The 14,028-nt window shown below is 36.6% G+C and overlaps 1 protein-coding gene and 1 non-coding gene across 2 annotated transcripts; one reads left to right on the top strand and one right to left on the bottom strand.

Moving 5' to 3' along the window:
- Nucleotides 1-837: 837 nt before the first annotated feature.
- Nucleotides 838-3,405, top strand: LOC145004632 (uncharacterized). The gene has a single exon (XM_078963592.1). It carries the CDS (start codon nt 1,015-1,017, stop codon nt 3,202-3,204), a length of 2,190 nt encoding a protein of 729 aa, XP_078819718.1. The 5' UTR covers nt 838-1,014; the 3' UTR covers nt 3,205-3,405.
- Nucleotides 3,406-12,707: 9,302 nt separating this feature from the next.
- On the bottom strand, nt 12,708-12,816 carry LOC145007765 (small nucleolar RNA R71). The gene has a single exon (XR_013663132.1). It is a non-coding gene; the product is annotated as a small nucleolar RNA R71 (small nucleolar RNA).
- Between the last annotated feature and the right edge of the window lie 1,212 nt (nt 12,817-14,028).

The following is a 14,028-nucleotide window of genomic DNA, read 5'->3' as shown; positions in this document are numbered from 1 at the left end:
TATATATATATATATATATATATATATATATATATATATATATATATATATTAAAGAAATGAATCTTAAGAATAGTAAACTTGCTATTTTTTGGCAACTTTGCTATTCATTCTTTGGATATTTTGATACTTTTGGTCCTTGCAATCAATAATTTTATATTTTTTAGGAACATTTTAATATTTAAAGTTTGGTCACAAAACTTTAATGCTTTGACAATTATGATCCCTTTTCGAAAAAGTTGTTAATTCCTATCCCTTTAATTCTTTAGCAATTTTGACACTTCTGGTCCTTGTAGTTAAAACTTTTACATTTTTTTTCATAAAAACATGAAAAAAATGGTTCGTAGCAAAGTCCAGACTTTTTATCCTTGCATTTTCTACGTTTGTCATATTTATCGATTCGAAAAAACAACAAGAAAACAAAAAGAGAAAGAAAAATAAATAAAATGATGTAAAATTAAATATAAAAGGTTGATTAGATTGATATTAAAAGGTAAATGAAAATGTAACCCAACCCTTTGTAATTTTGTGTTTAAAAAATCAGTATGTCCCACAGAATTTATAACAAAATTTTTATATTCTTAGCATATATTAAAATATATAATATTTTCACTTTTTCGTGGTATAAATCATGATGATTCACAGGTCAAATCTATTTAAAAAAGACCGTACAAATTTAACCGAAAAGGGTAGAATACAACAAATTATCCATAATGTACAACCATACATTGCGATTTGCTTCTGGAAGTAGCCATTTTTCATCTGGCGCCAACATTTATTCTTGTCAATTAGCTGCAAATAATTCAATTTAAACGTGCATGACCTCCAGTTAGATACACTAGATTCTAACTCCATAACCTTTCAAAAAGGCATTTATACCCCTGCAACTCTTCCGTTTGTACCTACCCTTTCCTCATAAAAGCCATGTCCTTTTCCGTCATATTAAAAAATTCTGCTACCCTTTTACCTCTCCCTCCGACCACCATAACTGCAGTTTGAGCTTCAGAGAGAAACCATGGACCCTCATAGCTTCATAGCACGGGCGGAGGCACAACGGTGGCTCGGAATCGCCGAGAAACTGCTCATGGGTCACGACCTTGTAGGATCCAAGACATTTGCGATCCGAGCACGAGAATCCGACCCGAGACTTGAAGCTGCTGATCAGATCCTAGCAATTGCAGATACGCTCCTCGCCGCCGAGAAACGAGTCGCCGGGAGCCATGGCACTCAGCAGCCGGATTATTACGCGATTCTTCAACTCGTTAGGTTTGTTCAGGACACGGAGCACATCGCCGATCAGTACCGACGGCTTGCTGTAACATTAAACCCTCACCAAAACCGGTTTCCGTACTCCGATCAAGCGTTTCAGCTTGTGAATGATGCTTGGGCTGTGTTGTCGAATCCCTTACGGAAATCTATGTATGATTCGGAGCTTGATTTTCCACAACAGCAGGAGATGAATCATATAGGGTTTAACCTCGAACACCATCACCAGCAACAGCAACAACAACATCAACACCAGCAGCAACATCAACATAATTTTTTTTCGATCAATCGTATGGGGTCAGGTAATGAACAGGAATTGGTCGAACAACAACGGACATTTCTTCAAACTAGGGTACAGCGGAGTCATCAACAGCACAATTTTTTGTCACAATCAAATCCTGTTAGGCCATCGCCGGTGCGTGAGCAGGAGCAATTGTTTCAACAACGCGAGGAGGAAGAACTGTTTCAGCCTCAGGTACAACCGTTTCAAATTACGTCGACGCCGCAGCAACAATTACGACCACCGTCACAACCACCTCAGCCGCAGCTACCTATGCGATCGTCGACGCCGCCTCCTCCTCCTGCAGCATCGGCACAACCTCCGGTGTCTTGGCCACAACCGCCACCGCATTCTCAACCGCAACCACCTATACAGTCGACGACTCCGTCTCCGCCTCCGCCTCCTGCAGCATCGCCACAACCTACGGTGTTTTGGCCACAACCGCCACCGCATCCACAACCGCAACCACCTATGCAGTCAACGACTTCGTCTCCGCCTCCGCCTCCTCCTCCCGCAGCATCGCCACAACCCCCAATGCCTTGGCCACAACCGGTACCACATTCACAACCGCAGCCACATATTCCATCGGGGTCTCCGCCGCCTCCTCCTCCTGAAGCACCGCTGCAACCCCCAGTGTCTTGGCCACAACCGTCACCCCATTCACAGCCGCCTTCACATACACAGCCACAATCACAACCGCAGCAGCAACAACATCATCAGCAACAAGAGTCGCTGGAACAGAATGCTACCCCTGTCCAGCCTCCTACTAATCCTGATACGAACAATGGTGTGAGCGAGGAAGAAAAAGAAACAGTAACCGAGTCAGATTCTGAGAACATCGATTCATCATCTCCTACATTTTGGACTGCGTGTCCTTACTGTCTATACATGTACGAATACCCTAGGGTTTACGCAGAGTGCACCCTCCGTTGTCGCAACTGCGAAAGAGCGTTTCAAGCAGTTCCAGTCCCCTCTCCTCCACCCATAATCGAAGGCCAAGAAGCCTATTTCTGTTGTTGGGGGTCCTTCCCATTAGGGATTTCGCTACCAAACCTCGAGAACAACAATGGCAAAGGCACAAACAAATATTGGACATCCATTTCACCTCTCTACGATGTCTCACCTCAAGTTCATCTTCATCACAATCTAAACGATAGTTCGCCAAAGAAAAGAAGAAATTCGGAACCACGTATCTACATAGATGATGTTACAGATGATATCTTTACAGGTATCTCAGAACCTAGCGACGATTCTGATCTTGATTGGAAGGGCACCGATAACAAAAAGGTGAAAAAGATGAAGAAGAGAGGTCGTAAAAGGAAAGCAAAAGGTGTACATGTTAAGAAAACTAGAAAAAGGAGGAAAAAGATTCTGGAAAACAGTGTAGAGAGTAGCAAAAAGGAATTGGTTAGTAATAGTAACCTAAGAAGACAATCGGGTCGGGTTGCAAAAGAAATGGGGAAGTTGGATTTGAATGTTGAGTTTAATAACAATGAAGGGGAAGAATCTGGTTCAAAGATGATTGGTGGAAATCGAGGTCAAGGGCAGGGTGAAGAAGATAACATTGAAGGTAATGGATTTTTTGAAGGGCTTGATGAGTTTTTAAGCAGTTTGCCAATACTTTCTGTTGTGAATGAAGAAAAGGTCAAGGCTTCTTAGATCTTAGTGATATGAGGTAAGTAGTTTTCTACCTTTCTTAATGTTATGAATACGCAAAATTTTCTGTCTTTTACTTTTTCTGCTTCATATATGTAAAAGTTTAAAAAAATTATATGAAGTTGGTTTGTTCTATGGAATCGATATCTACTTACAACTGTTTCTTGGAACTTTAGCCTTATAATATCATCAGAATTCGTCTTATTATTTGCAAATTTGCTCAATTTGTGTTTGTAGTAGTTTTCTTACTAAATAATGAAATGTTAAGTTTCCAATTAGTTTTCCAATCAAGCATCAAGAATCCTATACAATATCTGAAAATTTGTAAAAGGTATATCTTTTATAAAGATTTTGGGAATTAAGTTATGAATGTAGGGTTCTAACACACGACATGACACTACATCACAACAATATCTACTTGCAAAATTCATCTTTTTCTTTTCTATTTGCAAACTTGCTCAACTCATGTACTATGATTGATGTTGATTGGACCTAAATTTGAACGATTTGTAATTTTTTTCCCAAATAAATTACCTCTTTACTCTTTTAGTTTAGTTGATTTTTTTTACAATTTTGGTTCTAGAAAATTTCCTTTTACAAAATTGGTTCTTATTTGAAGTTCTTGTGATGTTTGTTGTCCAATTTCCATGTAAAATGACTACTTAGATTAATTGGTGTGGAAGACAACGACACAGGGTTGCGGTGGGTTGTTATCGCAGTGAGGATTGATTTTTGTGCGGTAATCTCTTTTCATACGGTATACCCACCACACACAGGGTTGGGTGGTATGTTATCGCAGTGGGGCAGTGAACATGACATCGCCCAGATGTGCAGTGGGTATACCGTATGAAAAGAGATTACCGCACAAAAATCAATCTCCCATCCCTCCAATGGCTATTTTTTTTAAATTAAAATTTTTTAAATAAAAATCCACTATAAATACACCCATTCCATATCAAGCATTTCACATAACTACAATACATTATATCACACAAAATACAAGCTCCATATGGTTTTGACTTTTGAGGGTTCTAGAGGAAATCATGAAGAATATTACCATTAGATTTATTTTGTAATGTTTTTATTTAATTATTGTTTTCAAATATTTATATAATTATTAAATACATTTAAAAAAATGTGGTGGGTATATTGGTCTAAACCAACATATTCAACAAGTAATTAACACGAATAAGAACGATAACAAACAAAAATAATGAAACCAAACTTTTTCGATTAGAAGGTTTCAATAAGATAATCAAAGAGCAAACTTTGATTATTAACACATTCCTAATCGATGACCCTTTACACAATTGTGTTTTCATGTCCATCTATCTTGTATTTTAAGATATAATTTCACATCTTTTGTTATATATATCGATACCCTATTGTGTAAAGGGTCATCGATTTATATAACAAAAGATGTGAAATTATATCTTAAAATACAAGATAGATGGACATGAAAACACAATCCCAAACAAAGTAGGAGTCTTTTGTTATGGCAAACCAATCTTCAAAACAATCCTTAACATAGAAGGAAGTTATCTTCATTCTTGAGTGCTTGATTTGTTTCGCATCTTCATTAAGCATCCTGATGTTATTAAGGGATGCAACCCCCGGTGACATTTAGTGGCACGGACAATATCCGATGATAAACAACTTTTGACTTATCCAATCACAAGGGGCCTAACAATCTCCCCTATTTGATAACTAACTCCAAACTCTTTATATTCTACAGAGTATCTAAGTAAAAATATACAAAATAAATACAATCTTTAGAGGAAATGCATGAATTGCTTATATGGTATTTGGAAACCTCCTTACCCTTAATCAATTGATAAAGGCAGATAAGATGTTGTTTTGGAGCCATGTACAAGAAGGAAATGCATGAATTGCTTACATGGTATTTGGAAGTTAGGAAGGCTCTTCTTAGCATTGTGAAATTTTGTAAATTATTTAGACAAATATCGTATCTTCACAAAAAGGGAGAATGGTAGGTATCAAAGTGTTGTGAAGATGTCGAAATCATCAATATTGAAAGCTAAAGGATCCAAAGCATATTGAAAGTACAATCTATATCAAAGTAGTAGGTAGAGCTTATTAAACTCTTTCGGAATATCTTTTTAATACATGACACATTTTGTATATGTCACTGTCTTAGCCCATGTATTTTATGATCAGATGTATTGCATCTCTCTCTCTCTCTCTCTCTCTATATATATATATATATATATATATATATATATATATATATATATATATATATGTGTGTGTGTGTGTGTATACACATTTGATCATAAAAATACATGGATTAAGACAGTGACATGTACAATATGTGCCATGTAATATATATATATATATATATATATATATATATATATATATATATATATATATATATATATACCATCCCAAAATTTTCATTTCAAACATCCAAATAGTCATGACAAAATAACTAGAAATGTATCATAATGAAAATAATATCAGAGTATAAATCCAAGAAATCAAGTAAATGTAGAAAACATGGGCAGATGCGGTGTGATCAAGCCAGATCCTTCCCTTTCAAGCTAGAGGTACCTGAAACATAAATAGAAAACAGTAAGCACAAAGCTTAGTAATCTCCCCAAAATACCACATACCATACATACATAACATTCAAAGCATAATTGGGTTTGTTTCAACACCTTTGGTCTCTTCAACCGTTACCGGGTGTATTTCAACCCCTTCGGTCTCTTTCAACCGGTATTGGGTATATTTCAAACCCTTTAGTCTCTTTCAACCGTTATTGGGTATATTCCAACCCCTTCGGTCTCTTTCAACCGGTATCGGGTCTATTTCAACCCCTACAACTAGCATATAATCATAACAGTAAGTGTCATAGATACATCAAGCATATACAGATATAACTGGTAATTGTTACGAAGACAATCATCCTCCTACAAACATAATCTAGTGGGCCGGCATTGGTGTCTTCGACTCACGGATATAGTGAAGGAAACTCACCTCAGACTGAAGATATCAAATCACACTCGAGTTGTTGTCTCGTGAAATCCTCTCACTAAATCACAACTAATAAAACCCTTATTAGAAATTAGGTCAATAACCCAACCCGAGAGTCCAAATCCTAAATCCGGGATTTAAGGGAAAAAGGGTGCTTTTCCCTCCCCTTATTGGGCCTAACATACCAAGGCCCAAATTCAAACTAGCCTAAAAGTCCAAAAAGGCATTGTAAGTCCAATATGGGCCCAAATCCATAAAGGCCCAACCTAGAATAACTTGTGGTCGAACAAGGGCCCAAAACCCTAAAGCCTAAGATGGCTTGAAACTAAAAGCCCAAAACCCCTTGCGTGAGTACACTAAGCGTACCCTCAGTACGCTTGGCGTACTCCGATGCTTCACTAAATCAGGACTCTAGGTGCGTACACTCAACGTACCACTGTATATGCCCCAGTTGGCTAATTTTCCTTTTAAGGTCTTAATCAGTTAAGATCTAACATCCAACTTCAGATGTAGCCTCCTTAAGACGTCCTAAACAATAAAGTTGGCAACTTTATCCCTTTGCATGTCTTAATGGGACACAAGTCATGGGTTTAACATTCTACTTCCATTAAGTGGTCACTAACTCATGCATGGTTGATCCACAACCACTAAGATACAAGCTTTATGGCTCAAAGGACCTCAAAACAACAAAAGGGACGTCTCATAACATTAAGAGTAGCATTTACTCATAAGAGTTCATCTATGGGACCAAAATATGCTAAATTCTTCCCCACACTTAGATCTAGACATAGAATGAACAAGTTTTAGACTTTATACCATACACACACACACACTGAGCTAGAAATGGTGAATAACCTCTAGATCTACAAGTTCATTCTTGTCAAATGCTTCTCCTCAAGCCATCTTCTTCTTCTTCTTCTTCAATAAGCACCATACACACACACACACACAAAACACACAAATACAAGCTCAATCTCTTTGAGAAATGAATAAGGTTTTCGAGGTTAGCTCAAAAAGGAAATAGGGGCTGATAAGGTGAGGGCATTGAGGACTTAATGTGCTTACATAGGGTGCAAACCCTAAAAATTAGGGTTTGCCCCTGACTGACGTACACCTAGCGTACCTGGGTGACATCTCGCCTTATGCAATCCTTTGGAGTACGCCCAACGTACCTTATGTACGCCCAAGTACTGGGGACCAAATATCCAAACAAAAAGGAAATCAAATACTTTAGCATTTACCTGACATATCGCGTATTTTAATTCTCCCCCACTTGAATCAGACTTCGTCCTTGAGGTCCGATGCCACAAACAATCTGGGGTAATGCTCCCTCATCTCTTCCCTAGGCTCCCATGTCCACTTAAAACCCTTTCGGTGCTGCCACTGCGCCTTCACTAATCATGTGACTTCACTAATCCTACAACCTTGTTCCTCAAGGTTTTCTTCTTCTGTTCAAGGATCGCCACCGGTCTCAAGTTAATTCAGAAGATCATCCACCTGAATATCCTCCAATAGAACCACTATGAAATCATCAACCAAACACTTCCGCAACTGAGAGACGTGATAAGTGTTGTGAATCTGATTGAGTTCCTTTCGAAGGTCCAAACGATACACCACCTTGCCTGCCCGGGCTAAAACCCTAAAAGGACCAATGTATCTAGGGCCTAGCTTTCCACGCTTCCTGAATTGGATGACACCCTTGCAAGGTGACACCTTCACGAGTACCATATCCCCGACCTGGAACTCCTAGTCTAACCGATGTCTGTGTGCGTAGCTCTTCTACTTACTCTACGTTGTCTGAAGTCTACCACGAACCTCCTGAATCATCTTGGCCGTCTTTGATGGGATTTAGGTTAACAGACAAAACTAAAACCCTTAAGTTTGCATGCAACCTAAATAGGATCTATGAATTCTCTATTGAACCTATAACTAAGAGCATCAAAAAGAAACCTGGAAACCCTAGGATATTTTCGAAATTAATATGAGAGGGTTTTAGAATTACATACCTTTTAGTTGTTATAGCAAGCAACTAGAATTCCTCTTTGTTGATCTCTTGGAAGCAAGCACCACAAGTGTCGTGCCTCTAATCAAATTATACCCAAGCTAGCAAGAGGATAATATAAGAGATAGGAGAGGGGATGCAAGATTTTGTCCAAGCCTTGGGAAGTAAAGGAGTGATTGAAATATAGGACCAAAAGGTTCCTTATATAATTGAGGAAACTTGGTGCTAAAGCTAGGGTTTAAGGGATATGCCCTAGATCCCTTTGCTTTGTGACCAAGTAGCCCAATCCCTTTACCCAAGGGACTTAGATGAAAACTCTTAGGCTTGTCCTAGATATTTTCTTCCACCTCATTGCATGAGGTTCTAGAGCCTTCCTTTCTTAACTATCAATAAATAACCAAATAGTCCCTATACTTTTAATTAATCCCAAAATTAATTCAAATTAATTTCTGATCAATTATTAATTAAATAATATGATTTCTAATTAATATATTATTTTCATAACACATTAATAAACCATTTATTCAATTTATTATTCACATAATAAATTAATCCCTCTCTCTAAAATATCATCCTGTCCAATTGCTAGGTTTGAGGGCAGCCCAAAAGGACTGTGCTATTATCAATTCAAGTATATACCAATTTTAGTTATAGGCTTAGACACCTAATCTAACAGTTTTCCACTTGGATAAGCTTATAACTATAATTGCCAATATAACTTCTGAATCCATCAACAAATTGTAGCTTCTAAAAGCCATTGACGAACTTTAACCCAGTCAATTACTTGTCTTAAGATAAGTGATCATATAATCCTCCATTATGCAAGGTATCATTCAAAAATCTCATTATCCAATACTTTTTTTTCTTGATTTCTGATTGGTAATGACATGGAACTTATAATTGAGCACATCAATTTAGTCCTGGCCGAGCTAGACACTATAAGTTAACACCAAATCACCAAGGAGACCAAAGATATCGCATTTTCCTGTTAGGGCAAAATAAACGAATAAACTTTGACTTATATGCCTGCACCATTTCTCATCAAATCATACATGACAATACGTTTTATAACATCATGTTACTGATGCGTCTACGTATTATCAATGTACAACTAACTTGTAAACTACAACTCATATATCTCTGTTTCAAGATTATAAGATATTATCGTCTCAAAATTACTTGTGATTAATTCCATGAAGTTATTCTCTGAGCGTGGGTTAATCCAATATTTAAATCTCCATTTTTAAGTACTCATGAACATTGTAGCAATACCATTGTTATGTCTAAAACTCCTTAGACAATCTACAATTCAATTTATAACAATCTTAATTCACTACTTACTTCCAAAAGTATGATTGGCTGTGGAATTTGAATAACCATATTATTCGGGAAGTAAAACATGCAAAAAAAAAAATGAAACACAAGAATAAACATTTGACAAAAGGTAGTAAACAAACTCATAAATAATTCTATATTATTTAATCACCAAAAGTCAATTACATTTACTTTGTTACAAGTTTCAAACTAACCATCTAACTACTAAAACTAATATCATCTCCCAGACCTATGCTCCTGGCATGCTGAATGTGTTTAGCCCTACTCAGACCTTTCGTGAGTGGAATTTTCTTTAGATGATATTCTCTTCATAGCGAGGTGAGCTTTTTTTACTCTATGTCTGATGAAATGGTACATTCTATTGATATGTCTTGATCTTCCATGATCTCATGGTTCCTTTGTCAAGGCAACCATTCCTTCATTATCAAAGAAAAGTTCTATTGACTCCTTAAGGGTTGGAACAACTCCAAGATCTTCAAAACACTTTCCAAGCCAAGACTTAACCTCTGGCAAAGTTGGAATGTCGTTTCCTATAAGAAGTATGTCATCAACATACAGTACCAGGAAGGTTACGATACTCCCACTGGCTTTGACATATACACAGGACTCATCCTCACTTCTAGAGAAACCAAACTCCTTGACTTTCTCGTTGAAGCAAAGATTCCATCTACGAGATGCTTTGTTTCAGTCCATAGATTGATTTCTCAAGCTTACACACTCTATTAGGAAACATTGCATCAACAAAACCCTATGGCTGACTCATGTAAACATCCTCAACCAACTTCCCATTAAGGAAAAAGGTTTTGACATCTATCTGCTAAATTTCATAGTCACGAAAGACAGCTATGGATAGCATTATCCTAATAGATTTTTATCGTAGCCACTGGTGAGAATGTCTCATTGATATTGCCATATTTATACATACTTTTAGGCAGTATTTGAATACATTTTTATACATATTTTTGGTTATTTGCATGAAATAATGGTACTTATAAGATTAAATTGTATTTTGCAGCTAAAATAAGTCATTTTGAAGAACAATGACTAAAAGTGGAAAAAGAAGAAACTTTGGAGGCTTGGAAGACTAAATAAGATAAAACCCACGAAAATAACTGTATCCACATCGTGGATATCACTTACACGATGTGGAAAAGGAAAATTCTGGAAAATGAGTGTGCATAAAGTCGAAATCCTTGCCCGATAAGGATTCATCCAAGTCCACAATGTGGATTCCTATTCCACAATGTGGAATGTGATTTCATGACAACTATTAATACCCTTAATCCCTACGAAATTGAGAGGTTGGCTGGTTAGAAGAAGATTTCCAAAAGTCGAATTCAGAGGTTCAGAAGGCTAGGAATTTGGTTTTAATACCAAGGAAGAAGGAGAAGATCATAATTTACTTTCTAGTTTGGTAATTTAGTATGCTTTTGATTATGACATGTTTTAGTTCAATTGTTAGTATGAGCAGCTAAACCTAGTTGCTTATGTTAGCTAGATGAAGTTGGAACTCATGGTTTGTATATATAGATTTAGACTTTTCTTGTTGGTTAAAGTCTTGTGTTTGATTGTTTACACCTTGCATGCTTGATTTGATACTAGATTACTTTAAACTCTTATTTTGTGTAGTTGGTGACCATTAATCTGCATGAATTTGATTACCTAGTAATTTAGCGAACATTAAATTATTAGAGCTAAGATCAAACCAATCTTAGATAAGTAATTGAAATATTGAATTTGGTTGTGCTAGAGAACTCATATTATGACCATAATTGAGTTTGTCAACTCAATCTTACATAGCTCCAATTTTAAATAATAAATGATTGTGTGTTAAATATATTATGATCATACATAACTCTGCATGAATTAGTTTAATATTAGCAAATTTGTAATTGAATTGCTAATAATATTTTCATTAGTAACCAACAGGAATTGTCATAATTAATAGTAAAACCATTGAGAAAAGGTGGATTCGAACTAAAAAAAAGTGTTTTTGTTATTTGATTGAATTGTGTTAAGGAATTGAGTTTATGTAAATTTGCAACATTAGATAAAAACCCTCTTTATCTTTGTTAGAATTTTGGATTAATCTAATAGTAAGTAGGTTAATTAATTAATATTGTTCCTTGTGATCGATACCCGACTTTTGTGCTATACTATCTGTGCGGGGCATATTGCCCTGGGTCGAATAGCTAGTAGATTAGGAGATAAAATTAGGTGTAGATATTTTCACACATCAAGTTTTTGACGTCGTTGCCAGGGAACGACTTATTTGATTGTTAATTTATTTGCTTAGAATTAATCGATTCTTTTTGTGGGGTAAAACCTGCAAAAAGTTAATTTTCTGCATTAATTTTTGTTTTAGATATGATACCACGACGTGGAGCTTAAGTACCCGCATGGGTTCAGTTAGGAAAGTATTTTTAGTGTTTTTAATTTTTAGTTTTTGTTCATATTTACGTTTTTATTTTTTTTATTTTTTGCAGTATTTCATGACCAGAGGTTCTAACAAACCTTTGGTACCACCAGTTAAAGATCCAGAGTCGGACCTTCACAAAAAGACGGATAAAAACGTGAAAGAAAACCAACCACCAAAGAGCTCACCATTTAAAGACCTTAAATCGGTTTTTAGGAAAAAGAAAGGAAAGAACGTGGGATAGTCTAGTAGTCAAAGGAAGGAAGAAAGTAAATTAGAAAACTTTGAATAAAATCCAAATAAAAAAGAAACCGAATATGATACATAACCAAAGCTTGAAGAAAGTGAACCCGAAGACGAGCCAGAAAACGAGATGGTAGACATTGCTGATATGTCCATGGGGGCGTACAAGAAGCGGATAAGAGACGATGTTGGTCCCGGTCTAGTACACCCTATACTTCCCGCCACTACAACATTCGAGTTGAAAGGACACATTCTTACTGCACTTAAGGATGTACCATTTTATGGGAAGGATCATTAGGATGCTTACAAACATTTATATGAAGTCAATGACATTGCAGACTATTTTAATGTCTCGAATGTTCCAAGAGAGATTGTGTTGTTAAGGATGTTTCTCGTTACTTTTAAGGGAGCTGCAAGAGATTGGTTGAAGGCACTTCCACCTGGTGCAATTACTACTTGGGCACAGATGCGAGAGCAGTTTTTGGAACAATTATGCCACCTTCAAAAATAGCTAAACTCAAGAAGACAATAGCCAAATTTTTGAACAAAATCCGGGTGAATCGCTTTATGAGGCATGGGAGCATTATAAAGGGTTACTAAGAAAATTTTCTCAAAATGACATTAACATACAACAAGAAGTGTCCATATTCTATGATGGGGTGAATGTCATGACAAGGCAACTCCTTGATTCTCAAGGACCACTTACGAAGAAAAATCCAGGTGAAGTAAAGGAGTTGGTTGAAGAGTTCTCAAAGCATTCTCGTGAATAACATAATCCAAGACATGATGGAACTAAAGGAATTGGGGGAGGAAATTTGGAAGATATGGATGTTGTACTAGCTATGCTTGACACCATGGACAGAAGAATGACAAAGATGGATCAATATTACAGTTAGATGTGAAAGATGCAATGGTCCACACTTGACAAAAGAATGCCACTTGGATGAACATGGAAATAAAAAGTCTCAAGTTTGCTATTCTAATGGGGATAAATATGATGAAGATCGGAGAAAACTTAATGAGTGGTTACCGTATGAGAAATATAAGAAGCAAAAAGAAGAGAAATATAGACAGACAGGCCGATGCTTCTATCAAAAGGAACAACCACCAACCAAAAAGAAAGTTGACTTAGAAAACATGTTAGCTCGTTTTATGGAGGCTTCTGAAAAAAGGCACGATGAAACGGATACAATGATAAGGGAACATTAGAATATCATGAAGGAACAACAAGCTTTGCTAAGAAATCACCAAGAATCGATCCAAAATATTGAAGTCCAACTAGGTCAACTAACTACTCTCGTACAAGATAAATTATCTCAAAAAATCCCCGTGAAAAAGCCTCAATCGTATGTCATAGTGATAGAAACCGAAGAGGATACCATTTCTGAGTTCCTTGAAGCACTAGAAGTCGATCCATCTCAATCTGAACCAAAGCCAAAGAAGTCCAAACTCGAAGAATATAGAGTTGCTAACACACTGAATCCACGACGTGGAGATCCAATTTCCACGACGTGGAACAGGTCTGATCAGAAAATTTTGGATAATGTTCCTACTTATCGTCCTCCTTTATCGCTTCCTTACCGAGCCAATATCCATCCATTGGAACAATAGCATATGAAGTTTATGTAACAAGTGAATGGTATTCCAATAAATACCCCTTTCATTGATTCGTTATCTAAAGTTCCCAAGTATGCCAAATTTTTGCAAGATTTAATAGATACTCGCCAACAATTAAAGAAAAATTCCAAGGTGATTCTTAGTGAGCAAAGTTCTAAGGTTGTATTAAGGGAGTTACCAAAGAAGATAGGAGATCCTGGATGCCTCACTCTTCCAT

The sequence above is a fragment of the Lactuca saligna genome, chromosome 7, assembly GCF_052625555.1.
Source record: "Lactuca saligna cultivar CGN05327 chromosome 7, ASM5262555v1, whole genome shotgun sequence".
Taxonomy (NCBI): domain Eukaryota; kingdom Viridiplantae; phylum Streptophyta; class Magnoliopsida; order Asterales; family Asteraceae; genus Lactuca; species Lactuca saligna.
This window is presented reverse-complemented; position numbering and strand designations above follow the sequence as displayed.